The sequence below is a fragment of the Nematolebias whitei genome, chromosome 4 (genome assembly GCF_014905685.2).
Source record: "Nematolebias whitei isolate Nwh7 chromosome 4, NemWhi1, whole genome shotgun sequence".
NCBI classification, from domain to species: domain Eukaryota; kingdom Metazoa; phylum Chordata; class Actinopteri; order Cyprinodontiformes; family Rivulidae; genus Nematolebias; species Nematolebias whitei.
Window position 1 is genome coordinate 33,173,756 of NC_056501.1, and position 19,153 is coordinate 33,192,908.

The 19,153-nt window shown below is 39.3% G+C and overlaps 1 protein-coding gene across 1 annotated transcript in view; it reads left to right on the plus strand.

Annotated features, from left to right (window-relative positions):
- Positions 1-19,153, plus strand: part of tenm1 (teneurin transmembrane protein 1) — a 439,293-nt gene that overhangs the window by 124,872 nt on the left and 295,268 nt on the right. The window contains exon 4 of the mRNA XM_037675401.1: positions 11,238-11,481. Within this exon, the coding sequence (XP_037531329.1) occupies positions 11,238-11,481 (244 nt within the window). The remainder of the gene's footprint in view (positions 1-11,237; positions 11,482-19,153) is intronic.

The window sequence follows — 19,153 nt, forward strand, 5'->3', positions numbered from 1 at the left end:
ATGGATGGATGGATGGATGGATGGATGGATGGATGGATGGATGGATGGATGGATGGATGGGTGGGTGGATGGATGGATGGATGGATGGATGGATGGATGGATGGATCTACCATGTAAACAGGATTTTATGTATATGATGTTGCACAATTGTTGGAGACTGGAGTTGTTTCGAGATAATCAACTTTTGATTCCAACACTTTCAACATTCAGACCAGCTGTTAGCTTGTCAGTTTGGTCAGAATGGGACTATTTATCTAAAGTTGGGGCTTAAGATTCGAGTCGCACTTATCAATGGCAAAGTGGCCTAAGTTGGCCTGAGGGAGCAGTGGGCGGATGGGGTAAGGGAGATTAAGGGCCTTGCTCACAGGTTCAGTAGCAAATGAGGACAGAGGCAGGTGTGGGCGCTTTACCTTCCCCACCCAAATTTTCTTAGAATGGTCAGGGACTTTGAACTGGCAACCTTTCAATCATAGACTTGACTTTGAAATTTCTAACCTCTGCATCCCCACTCCCCCATCTATGACATGTAGTCAATTGTTAAAAACCTCACTAAATACAGCCATTGCTTGTAAATGAAGTGAATATGGTTAATCTCAGATGGCATTCAGTGTTACATTTTTAATCTTCCTTTCTGCTTCTCAGAACAGAGGGCGAGCTGTTTTTTGGTTGAACAAAGTCCATAAAAATTATAGTAATACAATTTATTTTCTAATACCTGAGTAAGAAACAAAACTATATGAAGACCAATTCAGCACCTTAAACACACATTGTGTTCAAGTTGTCAGCTCACACATGTAGCTCTTGCTGTGCACTGCATGCGATCTTTTTCCTTTTTGGAGGGGAAAAACTTGCTAAAAACATCTACCTCCAGTTATATATAAATAAAGAACTGTGAAAGCAAGAGGTTTCTGTTTGGCCTCGAAGGACTCCCAACTACTGATGAATCAGATAGACTGCTAAAAACTGAAGCACCACTTTAAAGCTCCTTGTGGACCGTGGTGCCACAGAACGAGGTAGTGCTCCAAAAATGTTTAGTCGTTTGTCCCTCGACGTGCAATTTTTAATACTCGGAGGTGACTGAGACAAAAATACCTTCAATTTTCCACATCCATTAGTTTAGACTAAACAACACCTTCAGCTGGTGACACACATGTCTCCTGTCATTTTCTCAAGCCTTAAAGGGTGAACAGCTGTAAGTGATCTCACGGTGCATGTTGATGACAGGCAGGCCGTACACAAACAGCACCCCGTGTTGTTTCCTCAGAATAATGTTCGTGTTTCCGAGTTAAACTGGTCAGAGTCTGGGTGGAAATAGTAGCTATGTTTACATGGACACAAGTAATCAGATTAAACTACCATCCAGAATAAAAATGCGTCATGTAAAACAGTTGTCCCCAACCTTTATTGCGCCGCGGACCGGTTTAATGTTAAACTACATTTTCACGGACCGGGGGAAGTCTGAGGGTCGTACCCCAGAGAATCTTGGATAATGTTGATGCCATTTCCTGCATTCTGGTGTATTCTACAAAGTTTTTTTTACAGTAGATTAACATGAAACAAAAGATGTACACTCATTATTGAAATGACTGCAAATCGTTCGTAATGCAAAACAGCTGCAGCTCTGCAGGTAAGGGGCGTTCACTTCAGGACAAATTGAGCTCGCTGATTTGTCAGTTGCTTAACTGTGAGTTATAAACATGAACATTAAAAGAAACAAACGTTTGAAATATATCAGTCTGTGTGTAACGAATGAATATACAAGTTTCACTTTTTGAGTGGAATGACTGAAATAAATCGACTTTTTCTCAATATTCTAATTTTACGATCAGCACCTGTATTTCAGATTTACTTTTAATCACTTTATGTGCATTATGTGTGATTTATAAGTGTATTAAGTGCAGGATCATTTCTCATTTAATTAGTAGATCCCACACCCGGGTCAGCTGAGCCGCGTCATCCTCCTCCCTGCTCCGCAGCGATTCACACATCAGATTGTACACAAAAGCGCAGGAACTTATGCGTAGTGCAAAACTTTAATTATATTTGTGCTATTTTTTATAAAATTGCCCATGACTTTGAACTTTTAAGGGCGGAGATTTTTTTTTTAAGAGCAGAAGCAGAAATGCGAAGGAACAGCTCTGATGTGAATTCAAAAAAGTTCAAGACAAAACCAGCTCCGATGTGATGTTAGGAAGCTTTGTTTAAAATTACAGTTTTATTTAGTTTATAGTTTTACAGTCACTCTTTGTCAGGCGGGTTGAAAAATATGCAGTGTAATCCTTCAAATGCGCAGACATGGCCGCGCGCCTCCTCCTGTCCTGTCTGCTCCAGACCAGCAGCTAAATTACTCCACCCAACAAGGCAATGTAAACCAATCTGCACATGCATCTAACAGAAACTGAAACTTACCACTTGTGTAGGTTGACCTGTGTCGAGTGAGTCATGTGTCATGTGGTGGAGAGAATCCGGTGATTTTTCCCCAAAAAAGTTTTTTTTTTTTTTTTTTTTTTCTGTGGGCCCGGTATAAATTGACCCACGGCCCGGTACGGGTCCGCAGCCCGGTGGTTGGGGACCACTGATGTAAACACCCCATTCAGATTTTTAAATTTTTTTTTTATTCAGCCCGATCCAAAAAAAAATTGTAATCAGAATGAAACGGGTGGTTTACTATGATCCATAACCTGAACGGTGCGCATGTAAACACATAATCTGTTCATTTCTGATGGTGAAAAACTGACCTGACTGCATGTGCGACCCATGTCATTTCCGCCTGGCTAATGCTAATAATATTAGCATGCTGGGGAAGCAAAACTTGTCGGTGAGCGACACAACATTTCTACTAGAAACTTTGAAAGAGCTCACAATGATCTGTTTTACCTGCAGCTCAGTCAGGGAGTGCGGTAACGTCTCCGCTGTCATTAAAACCTGTCGCAGGTCCATTTTGGGTGCTCAGCTTTGTTTACGTTCATCCCGGAATTAAACCGGAAGTAGAACTTCTTCTTCTGTGTTTTTTTTTTTTAAGGCGAGTTGACCACTCTGCTCATGTCCGTACTTCTGTTCAGAACAAACCCCGCTGCACGTAAACGCTCATCATGAACAGATTGTGCCCACGTAAACGATACATTCGAATTATTTAATCTGAAAACATTTCAATCCGGTCAAAGAATTTTGTGCATGTAAACATAGCTAATGTGTTTAGCCCTAGCTCCTCTGCTGTCTCTGATCCCGGTAATGTTGACTCGCTTTAGCCATATCTTAAGCAGTTTGTTACGATTCACGGGATGGTTTTACACTCAGACTTTAAATTCAATAAACAGATTAATTCTGTTCTTCAAGAAAAGCTTCTTCCAGTTAAGGCAGATAGCTGAGTTTAAGTCTGTGCTGTCCAGATCTGACCTTGAAAAATGAGTTCATGCATTCGTCACAACCCGGCTGGACTACTGAAACGTGCTTTATGTTGGGGTCAGTCAGGTCTCCAGCTCGTCCAAAATGCTGCAGCTCAGCTATTAACAGGAATTCATAGGTTTGATTATATTTCACTAGTTTTGTCCTCCCTTCACTGGCTCCCTGTGCGTGTCAGAATCGATTTTAAAATGCTCCTGTTGACCTTTAAGTACATTAATGGCCTTGCACCCTAATCGCTCTGACCTACTTCAACCTCATGTTCCTTCTCGGGCGCTGAGATCATCTGATCAGCTGCTTTTGGTTGTACCAAAAACCAGGCTGAAGCTCAGAGATCGGGCTTTTTGGAAGAATCTGCCCATCAGACAGGCCACTTCACTTCCTGCTTTTAAATCTCTCCTGAAAACACACCTGTATTCGCTGGCATTTAACACAGCGTGATCTGATTTATTACACCATTGTTTCTCATTGTGTTTGTGTTTTTTTAATGATTTTAGTTTTGATGCTTTAAATTATATTTTGTTAGTTTTTACTTGATGCAGTGATTTTATTGTTAAGCACTTTGGTAAAAGTTTCTGTTTTAAATGTGCTTTATAAATAATTTTGCCTTGACTTGACTCAGAAAACTCCTTGTGAGCAAATTGATAAATAAACGTGCTTCAAACAGCAGAATGTTCAGCTGCACCTTTTAGGACAATCACAAATTAAATTTCGGATGCGAGTAATGGAATGTCACAAGTAATAAAGAAACAATCCTTTAGTAATATTGTGGTGGAAGAAAACATGTTAAAAAAAAAACTTTATTTGAATTTATTTGGTAATAATAACTTGAAGATCTACATGGGAAATAAAAACTCAAATATTTTTGTTTATTTACCACACAATGGTAAAATATGCAGTTATTTCATTGATGCAGTTGAAGCAAGCAGATTAAATGTCATCTTCAGAGCTACTATTACAATCTTTAAAATGGTATTTGAGCCGGACAGTTAGCACTGAGGGAATATTAGGAGGAAATGATTATAGACCGTTTACAGAACTCATTGTCCTGCTGTAGTATTCTCATATGTCTTTGATGATATATAAAGTACATATGCACATATTGATCCTACAGATGTTTAGATTTAGTCATAAAACTTGAGATAGTGACAAAATATTTTTACCACTTCTGTAGTGTTGCAAAAAGCAACGACTAATTTAATAAAACTATCACTTTTTGAAATAATGTGCTGTATGTCACCCTCTGTCTGCTTGACAACGTTTTAAACATCTTTGGTGATTGTTTGAGCTACAGTGTGTGTTTGGAATGATGCTCAGCAACTTACACACCATTTTAACACCATCTCCACCAAGCAATCTTAAGTTAGGTTCACTCCAAATGGTAATATCTTGTACATGTGTGTACAATTAATAATTCCTGGGAGTTTTTACAAATATATATATATATATATATATATATATATATATATATATATATATGTACACATTATTTTTATTATTTTTTTTTAACCTGGTTCTATTTTTTTTTACCAATGCAGAGACAGGGTTGACTCCAACCGTAATTAGCAATGTTTTAATAAAAATGTTGGATTATATGTTACACTCAGAATGTATTCTGAAAGTTCTCAGCTACTACTATATACTGTGTATTCAACTCTACAGTCTTATATTCATTTTGTTGGGTAATGTTGAATACTCTGGCAGCCATCTTGATTTGGGTTAACTCCAAAAGGTGATCAGGTTTAGATCTCCATCCTGTGAGTTCATTAAATTGTGTTCTGGGGTTCATGAGATATTTTACTAACAGACAAATATCAGTTCATCCATCATCTTTATGTGCCTTTTCCTTTTCGAGTCATGGGGGTCACTGGTACCCGTATTCAGTAGTCAATGTGCAAGAGGCGGGGACCCCTTGGACATGTCTCCAGTCCATCACAAAGACGCATAGAGACAAACAAATGCACAAAAAAACAAAAATAAATAAAAACAGTTGATTATGATTGCCAGCCTTTTATGTATTGAATGAGTGTTTTCACATAGTACTGGTAGGTTTTTTGCTTGTTTGTTTGATGGTTGGTTTGGTTGTTTGTTATTTAGTAGATACTCTTTTTTTTCTTCTTCGGAATAAATGAGTGACATTACTTGGGTTTTAAGCCACCTCTAAACTACTCCAATGCAATTCAGTTTATTTATATAGAACTAAGTCACAACAGAAGTCGTCTCAGGGCAGTGAACAGAAACATCTATATATACAAATAATAATTTAACATTATTTATCTGAGGAGCAGACTGCTGTGAATTTAACTCCATCACAGATCTCTCATCTTGAGCAAGCATGAAGGCGACAGTGGAAAAGAAAAACTCCATCAGGAGGAAGAAACCTTTAGCAGAACCAGGTTCGGGACAAGCAGTCATCTGCTTCGACCGACTGAGTTTGAGAGGACAGGAAGGAGGAACAGATACACAATGGCAGGACAAGAATCACATGTTAAGATAGAAATAGTATCAAATGAAAACTATTCAATTTTAGCAATTCATTTTAAGAAATCAGGTCATTGTGTCCTCCAGTAGTCTAAGCCTATAGCAGCATAACAAGCCAACCCTGACTATAGGATTTATCAAAAAGGAAAGTCTTCAGCCCAGTCTTAAAACTGGACAATGTGTCAGCCTCACGGACAGAACTGGAAGTTGGTTCCACAAGAGAGGAGCCTGAGAACTGAAAGATCTTTCTCCCATTCTGCTTTTGAAACTCTAGGAACCACAAGTAAACCTGCAGTCTGAGAGTGAAGTACTCTGTTATTAAAATATGCAACAATAAGATATCCAAAATAAGATTAAGCTAGGGGCAGCACGGTGGCGCAACAGGTAGAGCTGCTGTCTCTCAGCGAGCAGGTTCCTGGTTCAAACCCCGGTCCAGGGGCCTTTCTGGGTGGAGTTTGCATGTTCTCTCCGTGCATGCATGGGTTTTCTCCGGGTACTCCGGTTTCCTCCCACAGACCAAAAACATGCATGTTAGTCTGATTGGTAACTCTAAATTGTCCCTAGGTGTGAGTGAGAAAGTGAATGGTTGTTTGTCTCGTTTGTCTCTATGTGGCCCTGTGATGGACTTGCGACCCGTCCAGGGTGTACCCCGCCCCTCGCACAGTGATTGCTGGACATGGGCACCAGCGACCCCCGTGACCCAAAATGGAATAAGCGGGTAAAGATAATGGATGGATGGATGGATGGAGATTAAGCTAGGTTGTTGAGAGCTTTGTAGGTTAAAAGTAAGATTTTTAATTCAATTCTGGACTTGACAGGGAGCCAATGGAGAGAAGATAAAACTGAAGAGATATGATCTCCAGAAAGTTTGAAAATCAAATGTTGTCTGTACCTAAAGTCCACACAGAGTTTTGGGAGTTTTGGTGATTTAAGTAAAAATGTTTCTTTCTAACATCCTGATGCATGCTCAATAATCCAGGTAGAAAAATCGTAGAAGAATCTAAAAAAGTTAAATCAGGTCCTCTGGACGGATTCAAAGAAAAAAGCAACAAAAAAAAAAACTATAACATTAGTTAGTTAGTTAGTTAGTTAGTTAGTTAGTTAGTTAGTTAGTTAGTTAGTTAGTTAGTTAGTTAGTTAGTTAGTTAGTTAGTTAGTTAGTTAGTTAGTTAGTTAGTTAGTTTATTTTATCCATCCAGAAGACCTGACAACTTTTTTAGATGTTTCTAAGAAGCCAGTTTTAAGGTTGTTGTTGTTTTTTTTGTTTTTTTGTCAAGACTAGGCCATTGTCTGCTTTTTTTCTGCATTCACTTGGACTTCACAAAAACTCTTGTTTGGACTTGTCTGTCTGATAGTCTGTTTGGACATTAAAGTTGAAAATTCATCCGTGACCTCCAACTCCTTTTTTTTCTTTGTAAAATTAGTTTTCCTTCTTGATCTTTGTCCACCAAACACCACAAACTGGTTCATCCACTATGAGAAGGTGCTATGTATTAGACTGATCGGTAACACTTTACAATAAGGTACACAACATTTTCTTAACTACTGGGGAAGGCCTCAGTAACGAATCAGGGGCTAATGGGTAGTTAACAAGTACATACTGGGGAACACACAGCCAAGCCTTATTAGGGGACTACTGGTTAGTTACCTTGTAAATGAAGAGGAACTAATCAATAACTAATGGGTAGTTAAGGAAACCAAAAAGGAACAAATCAAGAGCTAATGGGTAGTTACCCAGTACTTAATGGGGAACACACAGCCAAGATTTATTAAAGGACTACTGGTTAGTTACCAGAGAAACAGATGAGAAATTCTCCATGTGGGTTCTGAATAAACCCTGCACCAGTGAGGTCACAGCTCGTTTTGTCAAAAACCTGTTTCCTAGTGATTACTGATTTTATTGGATTTTCTATTTTGTAAACCTATTGGTTAACTACCCATTAGCTCCTGATTTGTTCCACGTTGGTTTCGTTGGTAACTACCCATTAGTTATTGATTAGTTCCTCTTCATTTACAAGGTAACTAATCAGTAGTTCCCTAATAAGGCTTGGCTGTGTGTTCCCCAGTAAGTACTGGTTAAGATCCTGATTCGTTCCTGAGGTGTTCCCTAGTAGTTAATCAAATATTGTGCATGTTATTGTAAAGTGTTACCGACTGATCTTATTATAGCTCCTCATTATAGACAAAACGTTTCAACATTTTTTTAATTTTAATTTTAATTTTTGACTTTTTCCATCCATCCAAAGGACCTGACTTAACTTTGTTAGACTTTACTGTACCGGTATTTGTCCCCCAGTAGTGAAACTCATACTGTGGTAACAGCTAAAGCATCCAAGCAAATAAAAGAAAATAAAAATAAATCGGAATTCTCAAATAAATACAAAAAGTAACAAAGTATTAATTACAAAATAAAATAAAATAAAAACATTCAAATGAATAAATATAATAGAGATAATAAAGTATAATATTTAAAGACTGCAAACCTTAGATTTATTTTTTTTTTCAAAATCTGCTCTCTACATCCTGATCTTGTCATCTATACACTTTGTTTGGGTGTCATATGATTAAATTTAATAAGGAATAATAACTGAAGAAACTAAAAAGCATTTTTAATAGAAAGAATCTTTGACAAGCTATGAATGTTTTTCCTCTGAATGTAGTTTATGCGGAAGTACTCGCCACCTAGTGGCACGTCGTGGTTATTTCAACATTTTTGTGACGTGAACAGATGTTTTTCAATAGTGAAAAACCACCTGTTTTCAAATAATATCCAGAGTATCGTACTTCAGCTGTAGCCCTAAGCTTAACGTTAACATTGTAGTGTTGTAAAAGGCTCGATTAGCTTCAGAGCTCCACTACAGTCATATTTTAAATTAACGGGTTCTCTCTTTTTCGAGCTACTTGCAGATATGTGACAGAGGTACTGTGCGTAGATGGTTTAATCAGTGACATGAGACGTTTAATTTTCTTTGACCCATCAAAATAAATGTGGTAATTTATTAACAGAATCAAAATTTAACATCAAAACATTGTACACTTGATTAGACTGGTCTGGTTCTGATTAATAGAACTTGGCACGTTTTACTTAATAAAAACAACAGACATTTCTGAAGGCATCTGGATTAATTACTGGCAAGATAGAAGTTTAAAGATGGGAAATTATGGAGGAGTTTAAAGGAAATATATGGAGGAAGTTTTATGTCTGTAGACCAGAACAACACGCTCCTTTCAAGCAAAGTTCGCCCCCGGTACACTTGTAGTGAAGCTCGTGACGACTCTTTACCTTGGCAGAGGATGGGTCCGCTGTGGTCAAGAGGTCCCTGGCACGCTACCTATCAGCGTCTCCTCAGGGCGGCTGCGACTCGGCAGAAGTCGTGAGATACTCCGTTCTACAGAACAACTTCCTCAGAAGTTGTAGGGCATTCGCCGGGTGGAGCCACAGCGAGGCACCGTGACCACAGCAGAGATGGATGACTCCATCAGCCTGGAAAACTGAGTCCGAAGTTCCACTCAGCAGTGGAAAAACTCAAGAACTACTCCGTAGAACCCCAGAAGACTCCAGAAGAACTCAGAACACTCAGAAGACTGAGCAGACATTACTCCACAGACTCAGAAAAGACTGAGAAGAAGTCAGAAGAGACTGACAGTTCCAGGAAGTGTCGACTTTTAAAGATTTCTGCTTCTGGTCACTTTTAGTAAGTCCTGATTGGTTGAAGCAACCAACAAGGGTGTGGTTCTAGTGACGTCAAAGGGTTTTTACAAGTCAAGAAAACAGCAGAAATGTTTAGGAACAGACAGAGAAATGTTTTGGCGAAGTGAGAAACACTGCCAGTGCCAGTTCACTTATTTACTGTCTGAGAGTTTAAAAACACGACAGCCCGTTCTAACAACTTGTTTTTGACTGTCTCCGACTTTTGACCGACATCACTCCTTCTCATTTCAGACAGAAGATCAAAAAATGCATAATTACTTTGTAGAATAGTCATTTAACTTGATTTCTAATTTAAATGAGGATTAAAAAATCATCAATACTGTTTCACAGTTGATTTAAAATGAGTGGTTCACTGCAAAATTTAAAAATGGTATGAACTAAACACACTTTTGATTATCAAGATATTGTAAAATAGAAATGATAATATAAAAAAGAGAGTGTTCTTTCAATTGATTAGTTCAGGATACAATTAGAAAGTCTCTGGATGAGCTAATTTGTATTTCTGGATTCAAATAAATGAAATAACAGTTCCTGTCCCATGAAGGTCTTCAGAGGCAGGTTTTGGTCGGAGGCCTAGTCCACTACAACATGCTAATAATATGTTAATAATCTATTTGTGTAAATCTGAAAATGTTTATGTCTCAGTTTATTTTAAAACGGATCCCACAATGTGCCTTCTTTTGTTAACTGTGTAATGCATTTAAATTAGTTAGAAATATTGTGGTAATCTCCTAGATAGGATATATTTGAGGATTCTAAAATACTGCTGACATTTTGCCTGCAAATACAACAGAGAGCTAACAGTGTGTCAGCCAGAGACTGGTAGACAGACGTTCCATGTCCTGATTTGAGGTTAATGTTTTATTCACTGTCTGTACAGCTGGACAACGTTGGTCTTTAGGGATGAGAGTGTTTGCCTTGCTCAAGGAGCCATGCTGCATCCATATGGCAGTAATAACTACTGTCCCAGCTCATGCATGCTCATAAATGCAGTCGGAAACTTATACACATAGTTGTTTGCACACACATTAAGGCCAGCCTGTTCTGCAGCCATACTCTGGACAAACACATACACACACATCACTTTTAGCAACGCTGTAATTAGGCTGCTCTCGGTTTCTGAGACGGACTGAGAGGCGAGAGAAAGCAGCAGGCAGGAAGAGACGTGGAGAGGGAGAATTATGGTGAAAGAGAATGATAAATGATGGACTACAAGCGTTCTCACTAGACCCTCAGGTTAGCAGTGTGAGGGAGTTACAGCTGGCTAGCCCATTCCGTCGAGATCTCATAATAAACATCACATGGGTAGTTTGGGCTGGCGGGTGCAGATTAAGCCAGAGCTGTTAGCTCTTTAAAGGCTTCTCGATGTTGCAGCGAGCCAAGAGTCTATTTATAGGGTGGCTGGAAGTGTATCAAAGCAGGTAGGCAGGGGAAAGCACCGGACAGGGACAGTTTCAAGCTGATTTATGTGCTTCAATCAGTGGTATAATAATAAACTGTCAACTAACATTCTGCTTTTATTTGTAATTTATGATATAGTGCTCCTAATAAAACTGTTTATTTCTCCCCTGTCCTTCCCTCCACCTCCCTTGTTTGTTTGTTTTGTTTGTTTGTTTGTTTGTTTGTTTTTTCCTCTGTGCAGAGCTGCCCAGCAGTCCAGGTGGTCAGTTCACGTTTCGTCCGCTACCCCCACCTCCTCCTCCGCCCCACGCCTGCACCTGCGCCCGCCCGGCACCATACGCTCAGGTCAGCCTGCAGAGGAAGACCATGCCAACACGGTGCCAAACCAGCCAGGGGGGGCAGGGGGCAGACAACAGCTCGAGCACAGATCAGGGCCAGCTTCACAACAGCTGGGTGCTCAACAGCAACATCCCCCTAGAGACCAGGTAACAGAATGCAGCAGATTACATGCAGATGATGGTTGTTTTAGATCTGGAAGGCAAAGAAAAGGAGGCCAGCCTGAGTTTAAAAAGTTCTAAACATAAAAACTTTATTTTTAAATGGATGGATGTCCTCTTTAAACCCACAGTGGGTTCAGAAACCACTCAGACTGTCTTTACTTTTTGCAATTTTCTTATGGCTTCTTAAATTATTATTGTTTGTTCCAGTATTCAACCCTCTGCACCCCAAAATGACAACGTGAAAAAAACAAATGTTTCAGTTTTGCAAATGTATTCAGAAGAACAATGGAATGATCACAATTAAATAAGTATTCAAATCCTTTACTTAGCAATTCATTCAACATCTTGGTTACAGCCTGTTGGGGTTTGATGCAACACGCTTTGCACACCAGGATTAGTGTTGGGAATATTTAAAGGCCTCAAAATATGATATGATTATAATTCAGAGCTGAAAGGTAATTATTAAAATGATTCCTGATACATTTTCATTACCTTTTGACTTAAATATTATGACATATTTTACAAAAATGGACACATATTTCCATGCATAATATTGCAAGCACCATAGCATGTCAAAAAGAAACAAAACCAGAGGCTACTGTCTAACATTTAGCATTAAAACAGAGTTCCAACTGACAACTTTTAGAGATAATGCATTTTTTACATCTTTAGTTAAACGCCTTTAGAAAAGCTAACAAATGTGTATATATTACTGGGATTTATGCGCAAATCCAATGTTTCAAAGTCACAAACACATTGTAATATTGTTAACTATCATTTAACAAACATACAGTAGTCCCCTCGCTACTTCGCGGTTCATTTTTCGCGGACTCCCTCTATTGCGGTTTTTCAAAGAAAGATTGACCATGGCACACAATTGGCTGATTGATGGATGAGTTGCACAATCGGCATATCATTTTTATTTAAAATAAATTATTTTAAATTATTTAGCACCTGTGTGCAGCCCACAGCTGCAGGAGAAGCTTCCTCCTGCAACACGTCATATCTCTGCTCTGCAGCGAAGTGGGCGTGGCCAAGTGCGCTGGCATAGAGCAGCCAGAGGCAGAGAGAGGGAAATCTTGACATGCGTCAGGGCACGGATCCCCTAGGGTAAACAAGGGACTACTGCACGTTCTTCAGGGTTCAGGGAAGAAAAGATCATGAAGATTTGAAAACACAGCTTTACTGGAACGTTTCTACCTAAGCAAGCTACAGAAACTCTACAAGGACAAACAGCACTATGCAGCAACTACTCTGCTGATTCTTTGCTGATCATAGTTTAACATAATAAAACAACAACAAAGTCCATGCTCAATAATCCAGGTAAACAATCAAACATTTTTCAAGCTCGCCGGTTCATCTCCGGGTACTGCCAACACCAAAATGTGGGCGGGGTAGGTGAAGCACCCACAGCTGCCCCCACCCTCATTCACCCCACTCTGGGCCCATGAGCAAGGCCCTTAACCCCCATATTCTCCCTAAACAGGTCTCTCTTGAAAATGAGTTCTCATATCTGTATAAATAAAGTGTAAATAAAAAAAATAAAAAAATGAAAATCAATTCACAACTATCCATGTTCGCAACACAGTGCATCTAAAAAGAGTTTACTTCCCATCCCTAATCTGGATTTGCTGACTTGTTGCTGTTTTTGTAAATCCTCTAAAGCTCAGTCTGGTTGGATCCACAGTGGACTGTTGTTTTCAGGTCGTGACTAAAAGAGTTCAAGTCAGGCCTCTGGCTGGTCCATTTAGCACATTCCAATTTGTCTCTGAGCCAGTCCTGCGTTGTCTTCTCTGTGTGTTTTGGTCATTGATTTGTTAGAAAACAAAGTCTGTGGTCCAGAGCTATGGAAGAGTTTTACCACTGTGAATTGTCCCATTTAGCTTTCCCTTAACTCTGACCATTCTCCCAGTCACTGATGTTGAAAACACACCTCCAACATGATGCTTCTATCACCATCCTTCACTGTTGGGTTGTGTTAGGCAGATTACTGGTGTTTGCCACTGTCTCAACTCTCATCAGTTCCACACTACACCGCACCAGTAAAGGGCCTGCTCACTGTCAGTACCCACCCCCACTCAGCCCAGTTTACAGAACCATCTTGATTGACGTTCCATGCAAACTGCTTGGGAAAAAAAATGCTGATGATAAGATGGTTTCTGGGGCCTGCCCTGTCCCTCGTCGACTCCTTTGAGGTGGACGAGTTCCTTCCAAAATGGTTAAAAACAGCAAAGTTCATGTTCAATAATCCAGCAAATTGTTGTTTTTTTTCCACTATGGGAGTGTGGTACTTGTGGGATTTCAGTTTGTTTGTGGCTCCTCGGACTGAAGAAGTCCTTTGGATGAAGAACAAAACATCTCAGCAAATAAAAAAGAAACCATCCAGATGACTGACTGAACATTGCTGGGTCTATACCTGGATTATTGAGCATAAACTTTGGTGTTTTGAACCATTTTGGCATGGCTGCCTTAGAGGAATTGAAGGACCCTAGAAATCATCTTATCACCAGCAAACCATTTTTTTTTTTTTTTTTTTCCTTGGGAGTGTGGTGCTTGTAGGACTTCAGTTTGTTTGTGGCTCCTCGGACTGAAGAAGTCCTTTGGATGAAGGACGACACGTCTCAGCAGAAACAAAGAAACCATCCAGATGACCTGACTGAACATTGTTGGATTTGTACCAGGGTTATTGAGCATGGACATTAGTACATCTGAGCCTCCACTTCCTCTCTGATCATACCGAGTGTGTTATTTTTGCTAGTTTCTAGAATGGAAGCTCCAAAAATAGAGCTGTGGACTATTGATGAGGCACCGACCCTCCTGACTTTATTGGTCGATGTTGGGATTCAGCGTGAGCTGGATGACACCACAAGAAATGAGCACATTTACAGAGAAATATTGGTGATGATAGCGTAGTATGTCTACACCCGGACTTATAAACAGTGCCTGGATAAGCTAAAGACACTGGAGTCTGATTATTGAACGATTAAGGACCACAGTGGGCGGAGTGGCTCGAACACAGTGACCTGTTATGACACAGCCCACTTTGCATTGACAATCCCACCCACAGAGCGGGGGAAACAAGTCACGGTGGCAAATCACCTAGATCTCAGAATAACTGATAAAACGAGAGCTGAGTGGAGTCGCACTTATCAATGGCAAAGCAGCATATGTGTTGCCTCCAGAATATTTAGAACTGAAATCAAACAGTACAAGCTGAGTTTCCATCAGACCAGAGAATCTTGCTGTGGGATAGATAATTGAAGTTGAATTTTGCAAAAATGTGGATTTTCTGCTTTCAGTGTGTGAGTGAAGATTAATTTTTTTTTAAAAGAAAGAAAGAAAACACCCAAAAGCTACAGCATAGCACATTTCTAAGCATGTATGGGGTTTGAATACTTTCTGAAGCCAACTTCATCTTCCCAAACCGTTTCTTTAGAATAGAAAAGTATCACTGAATTGTTGAAATCTTATTAATAGTCCACCTCCTGGTTCCAAAAAAATAATAATCAGAACATGTGCATTTAATTTTAAACTATTCAAAAATTGGGATTCCACATGATTTTTTTTTTTTTTGCATCCATGAAAATTATTTTCCAAACGCTCCGAGATGTGCTTCAGGAAATTTCATCCCATCAAAGAGAATTAAGCATCTGCTCGCTGCATAAGTAATAATTGATCCGGGATTTTATTTTATTTTTTATTTTTGAAGATCCTCATTTATGCGTGCTGCTTTTGAGGAGAAGCAGCAAGGTGCAGAAGAATATGTTTGCATGTTTAATGAAGAGCTTGGTGGATTCCGGTTTTATAAGGAGGGTTGAGATTGGCAGGCTGCCACCACACGAGACAAAGTTTTAATAAGTTATGCATTAGGCCATAATTAGATCGCACCTCCAATGACGGCTCCTGAGCAAAAATATTCTTTGGGCGGACATTAATTTCCTGAATAACTAACCACACCAATTTTACAAATTGTGTTACGTTTTCTGTGATATAACAGAAAATTGTTGTTGTTTTTGTGCACAAACCTTTTGCCTTTTTTTTTTACAGCCACAGGTCATGGTTGTGTCTCATGATAAACAATCTTGTCCAATAAATTAAAGAAACGGACATCTCTCACGCCCACCAACGGGGATAATTTGACCGCTTCAATGTATGACTAAATTAATTAACGCAATGCACGACTGTCTGTCACGTGAGCGATAAAGTAAATTGTTGAACACTCGCAGTCAAAATTGTTTGGATCTGTAAACGTTTTCACTTTTATAAAAAAACAATATACGATTAAAGAAATTATGATTGAATGTATCAAGATAAGATAAGACAAGATAGAACTTTATTAATCCCACAGGAAATTGTTGTGCCAGAGTTTCAGTACAAAGCAACATAAACAAGGAATCTATATATATATATATATATATATATATATATAACAGAGAATATAATTCAGTCCATCACTGCGCCAGGTCCCCTGCACGAACCCTATCTCCCCACCCAGGCTTCCAGCTATGCCCACAGCCCACCAGGGGCTTCCATTCCAGTAGGGAGAGTATTATGTGGGCCCAGGATTCCCATCAGGGTCCGAGTTTGGGCTTGGCAGTTGGGGCTAAGTTCAGGGTCAAAGGGTGGGGTTATGGTCAGGGTTTGGTTTAAAGACATAGGTCAGGGGGTTAAGTTTAGAGAAAGGGGTCCCGAGTTAGGTTTAGGGTCAGGGCTCTGGGTTAATTGAGGAACTACTTTGTGGGGCGAATCAATTTTTTTAGGTGGAGCTGTGCCCCACCTGCCCCTGTAGACCAGCCACCACTGCACACCTCATTTTAAAGAAAGGGTGAATAAAATTATATATTCTGACAGTTTAAATTAATCATTGGCCAGACACAAGTATCTGTGAGGGAGACTTGTCAGGAAGTGTGTATTGTAATTACAGTAATTTTCCATGTCTGTGTCTGTAATTGCTTTAAATTAAAATCCACCTTAAACATTTTATTTTATTTTATTTTATTGTTCAAGCAATATTTGCAAACTAAAAGGAACTTTCAACCAAAGAGATATGTGATTATAAAACACAATTTCCAGAGTGTTTCAGTTTATTGGATGGTGCCTTTTCTTTTGGCGTTTGGGACTTTATAGACAAATATGTTTCATTTGAAAGTGTGCTATTAGTTCTAAACCGTAAAATGTAATCATGTTCACAGCTGGTGGAACAGCATCCCTTTATAACGTAATTCAGACATTATTGGCTCCTTTCTTGCAGGCTTTTGACAAAGTCTGTACTGCTTAACTGTTCGAGGTCTGGTTTTAATATGCAAGGCCCCCTGTTTGTTCACAGATACGCTGATGATCTAATGATTTATATTTCTGCTCTTACTCTTGCACTTTTATCAGCTCGATCTCAGGCACAAGATTAAAGATTTACCAAGTATTTACAAGCCTGACAAGGAGGCTTACGCTAACGGAATTATAAGTGACGCTGTGACCTTAATAAAGATGGCAAAAAAAGCACAATGTCTTATGGTGTCAAGTGCACCTCTGTTTTCCTGGATTCGTATTTGATGAATCCGTATTGAAATGCATTGACGTTGCGTCAGCTGAGATTAAGATTGTTTGAAGTGCGCATAGATTTCCTTTTCAGATGCGCATCCGTTATGTTTTCTGGAGAGACTTGGCTTGTCTTTGTGGACAGATGCAGATATGGATATTCAATATATCTGACCCGAGTCCCACACTGGGCGTTAAGAGGCATAAAAAAAAATGTTTGGACTGTTATAAATTGACTTGTGCCCCACGTTTCGATCCTCCTCCTTATCGCTCAGAGGTGAGACTTCTTGAATTGTGTTCTGCGCAACAGCATGGTGAAATCTAAATCTGCACAGAACATGTTCATGTGTGCTGTGAACAAAGACCACCACCCAGACGAAACCACAAACAAAGCCATTTACACTTATCCAGGATGAGACAGCCCCTGGGCCTATAGACTCTAACCTCCTGGAGAGCGGAAACTCTCATTTTCCTTGCATCTCAGGGGAAATCTGCCCTCTGATAAGAATTCAGAGCATCTTGGGCTCGGCCCCAAGATATTGTCTGAGAGGATCAAAGACAGGAGGAGCCACAAACAGCTGTGGAGTCGTTTTTGGAGCACCACACAAGAAGATCAGGCTTTTACAAACGTATGTTTTAGCAGAGCCCTTTTTGCTTTAATCTACTTTAGTAGAGGGCTAAAAAAAAGCCTCAATGGATCCGGATTGTATTTTGAAGATGGATAGAAACATCGTTTTTGATAAGGTTTTGTTGTTTGTCTTGTGTAGTCATCTGTTGAGCCAAAACTGCCTTATTATGTACGTGTTAGTGTGTGCATGCGAGTGTGTGTGTGTGTTTCCAGAGTTTATCTCTGGCCTTTCAGAGATGAACTAGCACTGACCCCTTAGGTGTGTGTTGGATCCACGTGCAGCCTCCTGTGTCCCCTGTGACTCGGAGCCTTCAGCAAGAGCTGAACGGCTGGATGGAGAGAGGACAGGAGGCGGGCAGTGAAGGATGGATGTTATCTGCGCTCGCAACAGGGCCACGCTAAAAACTCTGAAAACAACAGACCAAGAAGAAAACAAGATGTTCAGCATCACAGGAACGCTTTTCATTCAGCGATGAGTTTGGCTTGACATTTGTATAGATTTAGTGTTGAGATTTATTTTTGGTAAGTTTGTTCTTTGAATTGCTGGGCGATAATGTTTTCTCAGGGGGCTTTTCTAAGATCAGCAGCACCTTTCACCTTTCCACTGCACGAACAAAGTACAGCTCTGGCGTGTACGCTGTACTGTACACCCCCAGTTCAGAGCAGAAACAACCCCCTGAGAGCAGCCAGTGGGCCGAGGCAATCATGTTGTGTGTGAATTCCAAGAGCTCAGAGGTATTATTCTGTTTTGTTACGATTTGTTTTGGAATAATAAACACATGATCACAAGAAATAAAACTCATCCCCCTTTTTTATCTATCGTTTTACACGTGCAGCTGCTTTTTTATTCACAATTTTCACCAGTTTAAAGTTTAATCCATTTGTTTTTTTTTGTTTTGTTTTTTTTTGCAAGCTTACTGCTTTAGGTATTTTGTGCTATTTTAGTTAGCCTTTTGATTTGTTTAGCTTATACCTAACCGTTTGATTTTTTAATTTTTTTTAATTTTTTAGCCACCCTTTTGCTGTTTCACCGTTTGGCTATACTTTTGCAATTTTTACCTAGATGTGTGCTTCCTTTATTAGCTGATCTTTTTCTGCTTTTGGCTTTTTTTTCTGTTTATAATTTTTTTTTGTTTGTTTGTTTCAATTAAATTCAATTTATTTATATAGCATCAAGTCACAACATAAGTCAACTCAGGGCACTGAGCAGAAACATATACATAAAAACTTATAGCTACACTTAAGTACTTTTAGGGTTTTGGGATTTTTTTTTGCTTACATTTCATTTATTTTAGTGTTTAGATACCCCTTAGCAAATTTATAATTGAATTACCAGTATCCTTTTGAAAAAAAATTAATCTAACACTTTTGCTACTTTTAGCTTCAGGACAAAATTTGTCTGCTGTTAGATTATAGCTATTTATTTATTTATTTACAATGGCCTCTTTTTGAGAGTGCTCAAGCACCCCTACATTTTTACTCAGCACCCCTGAC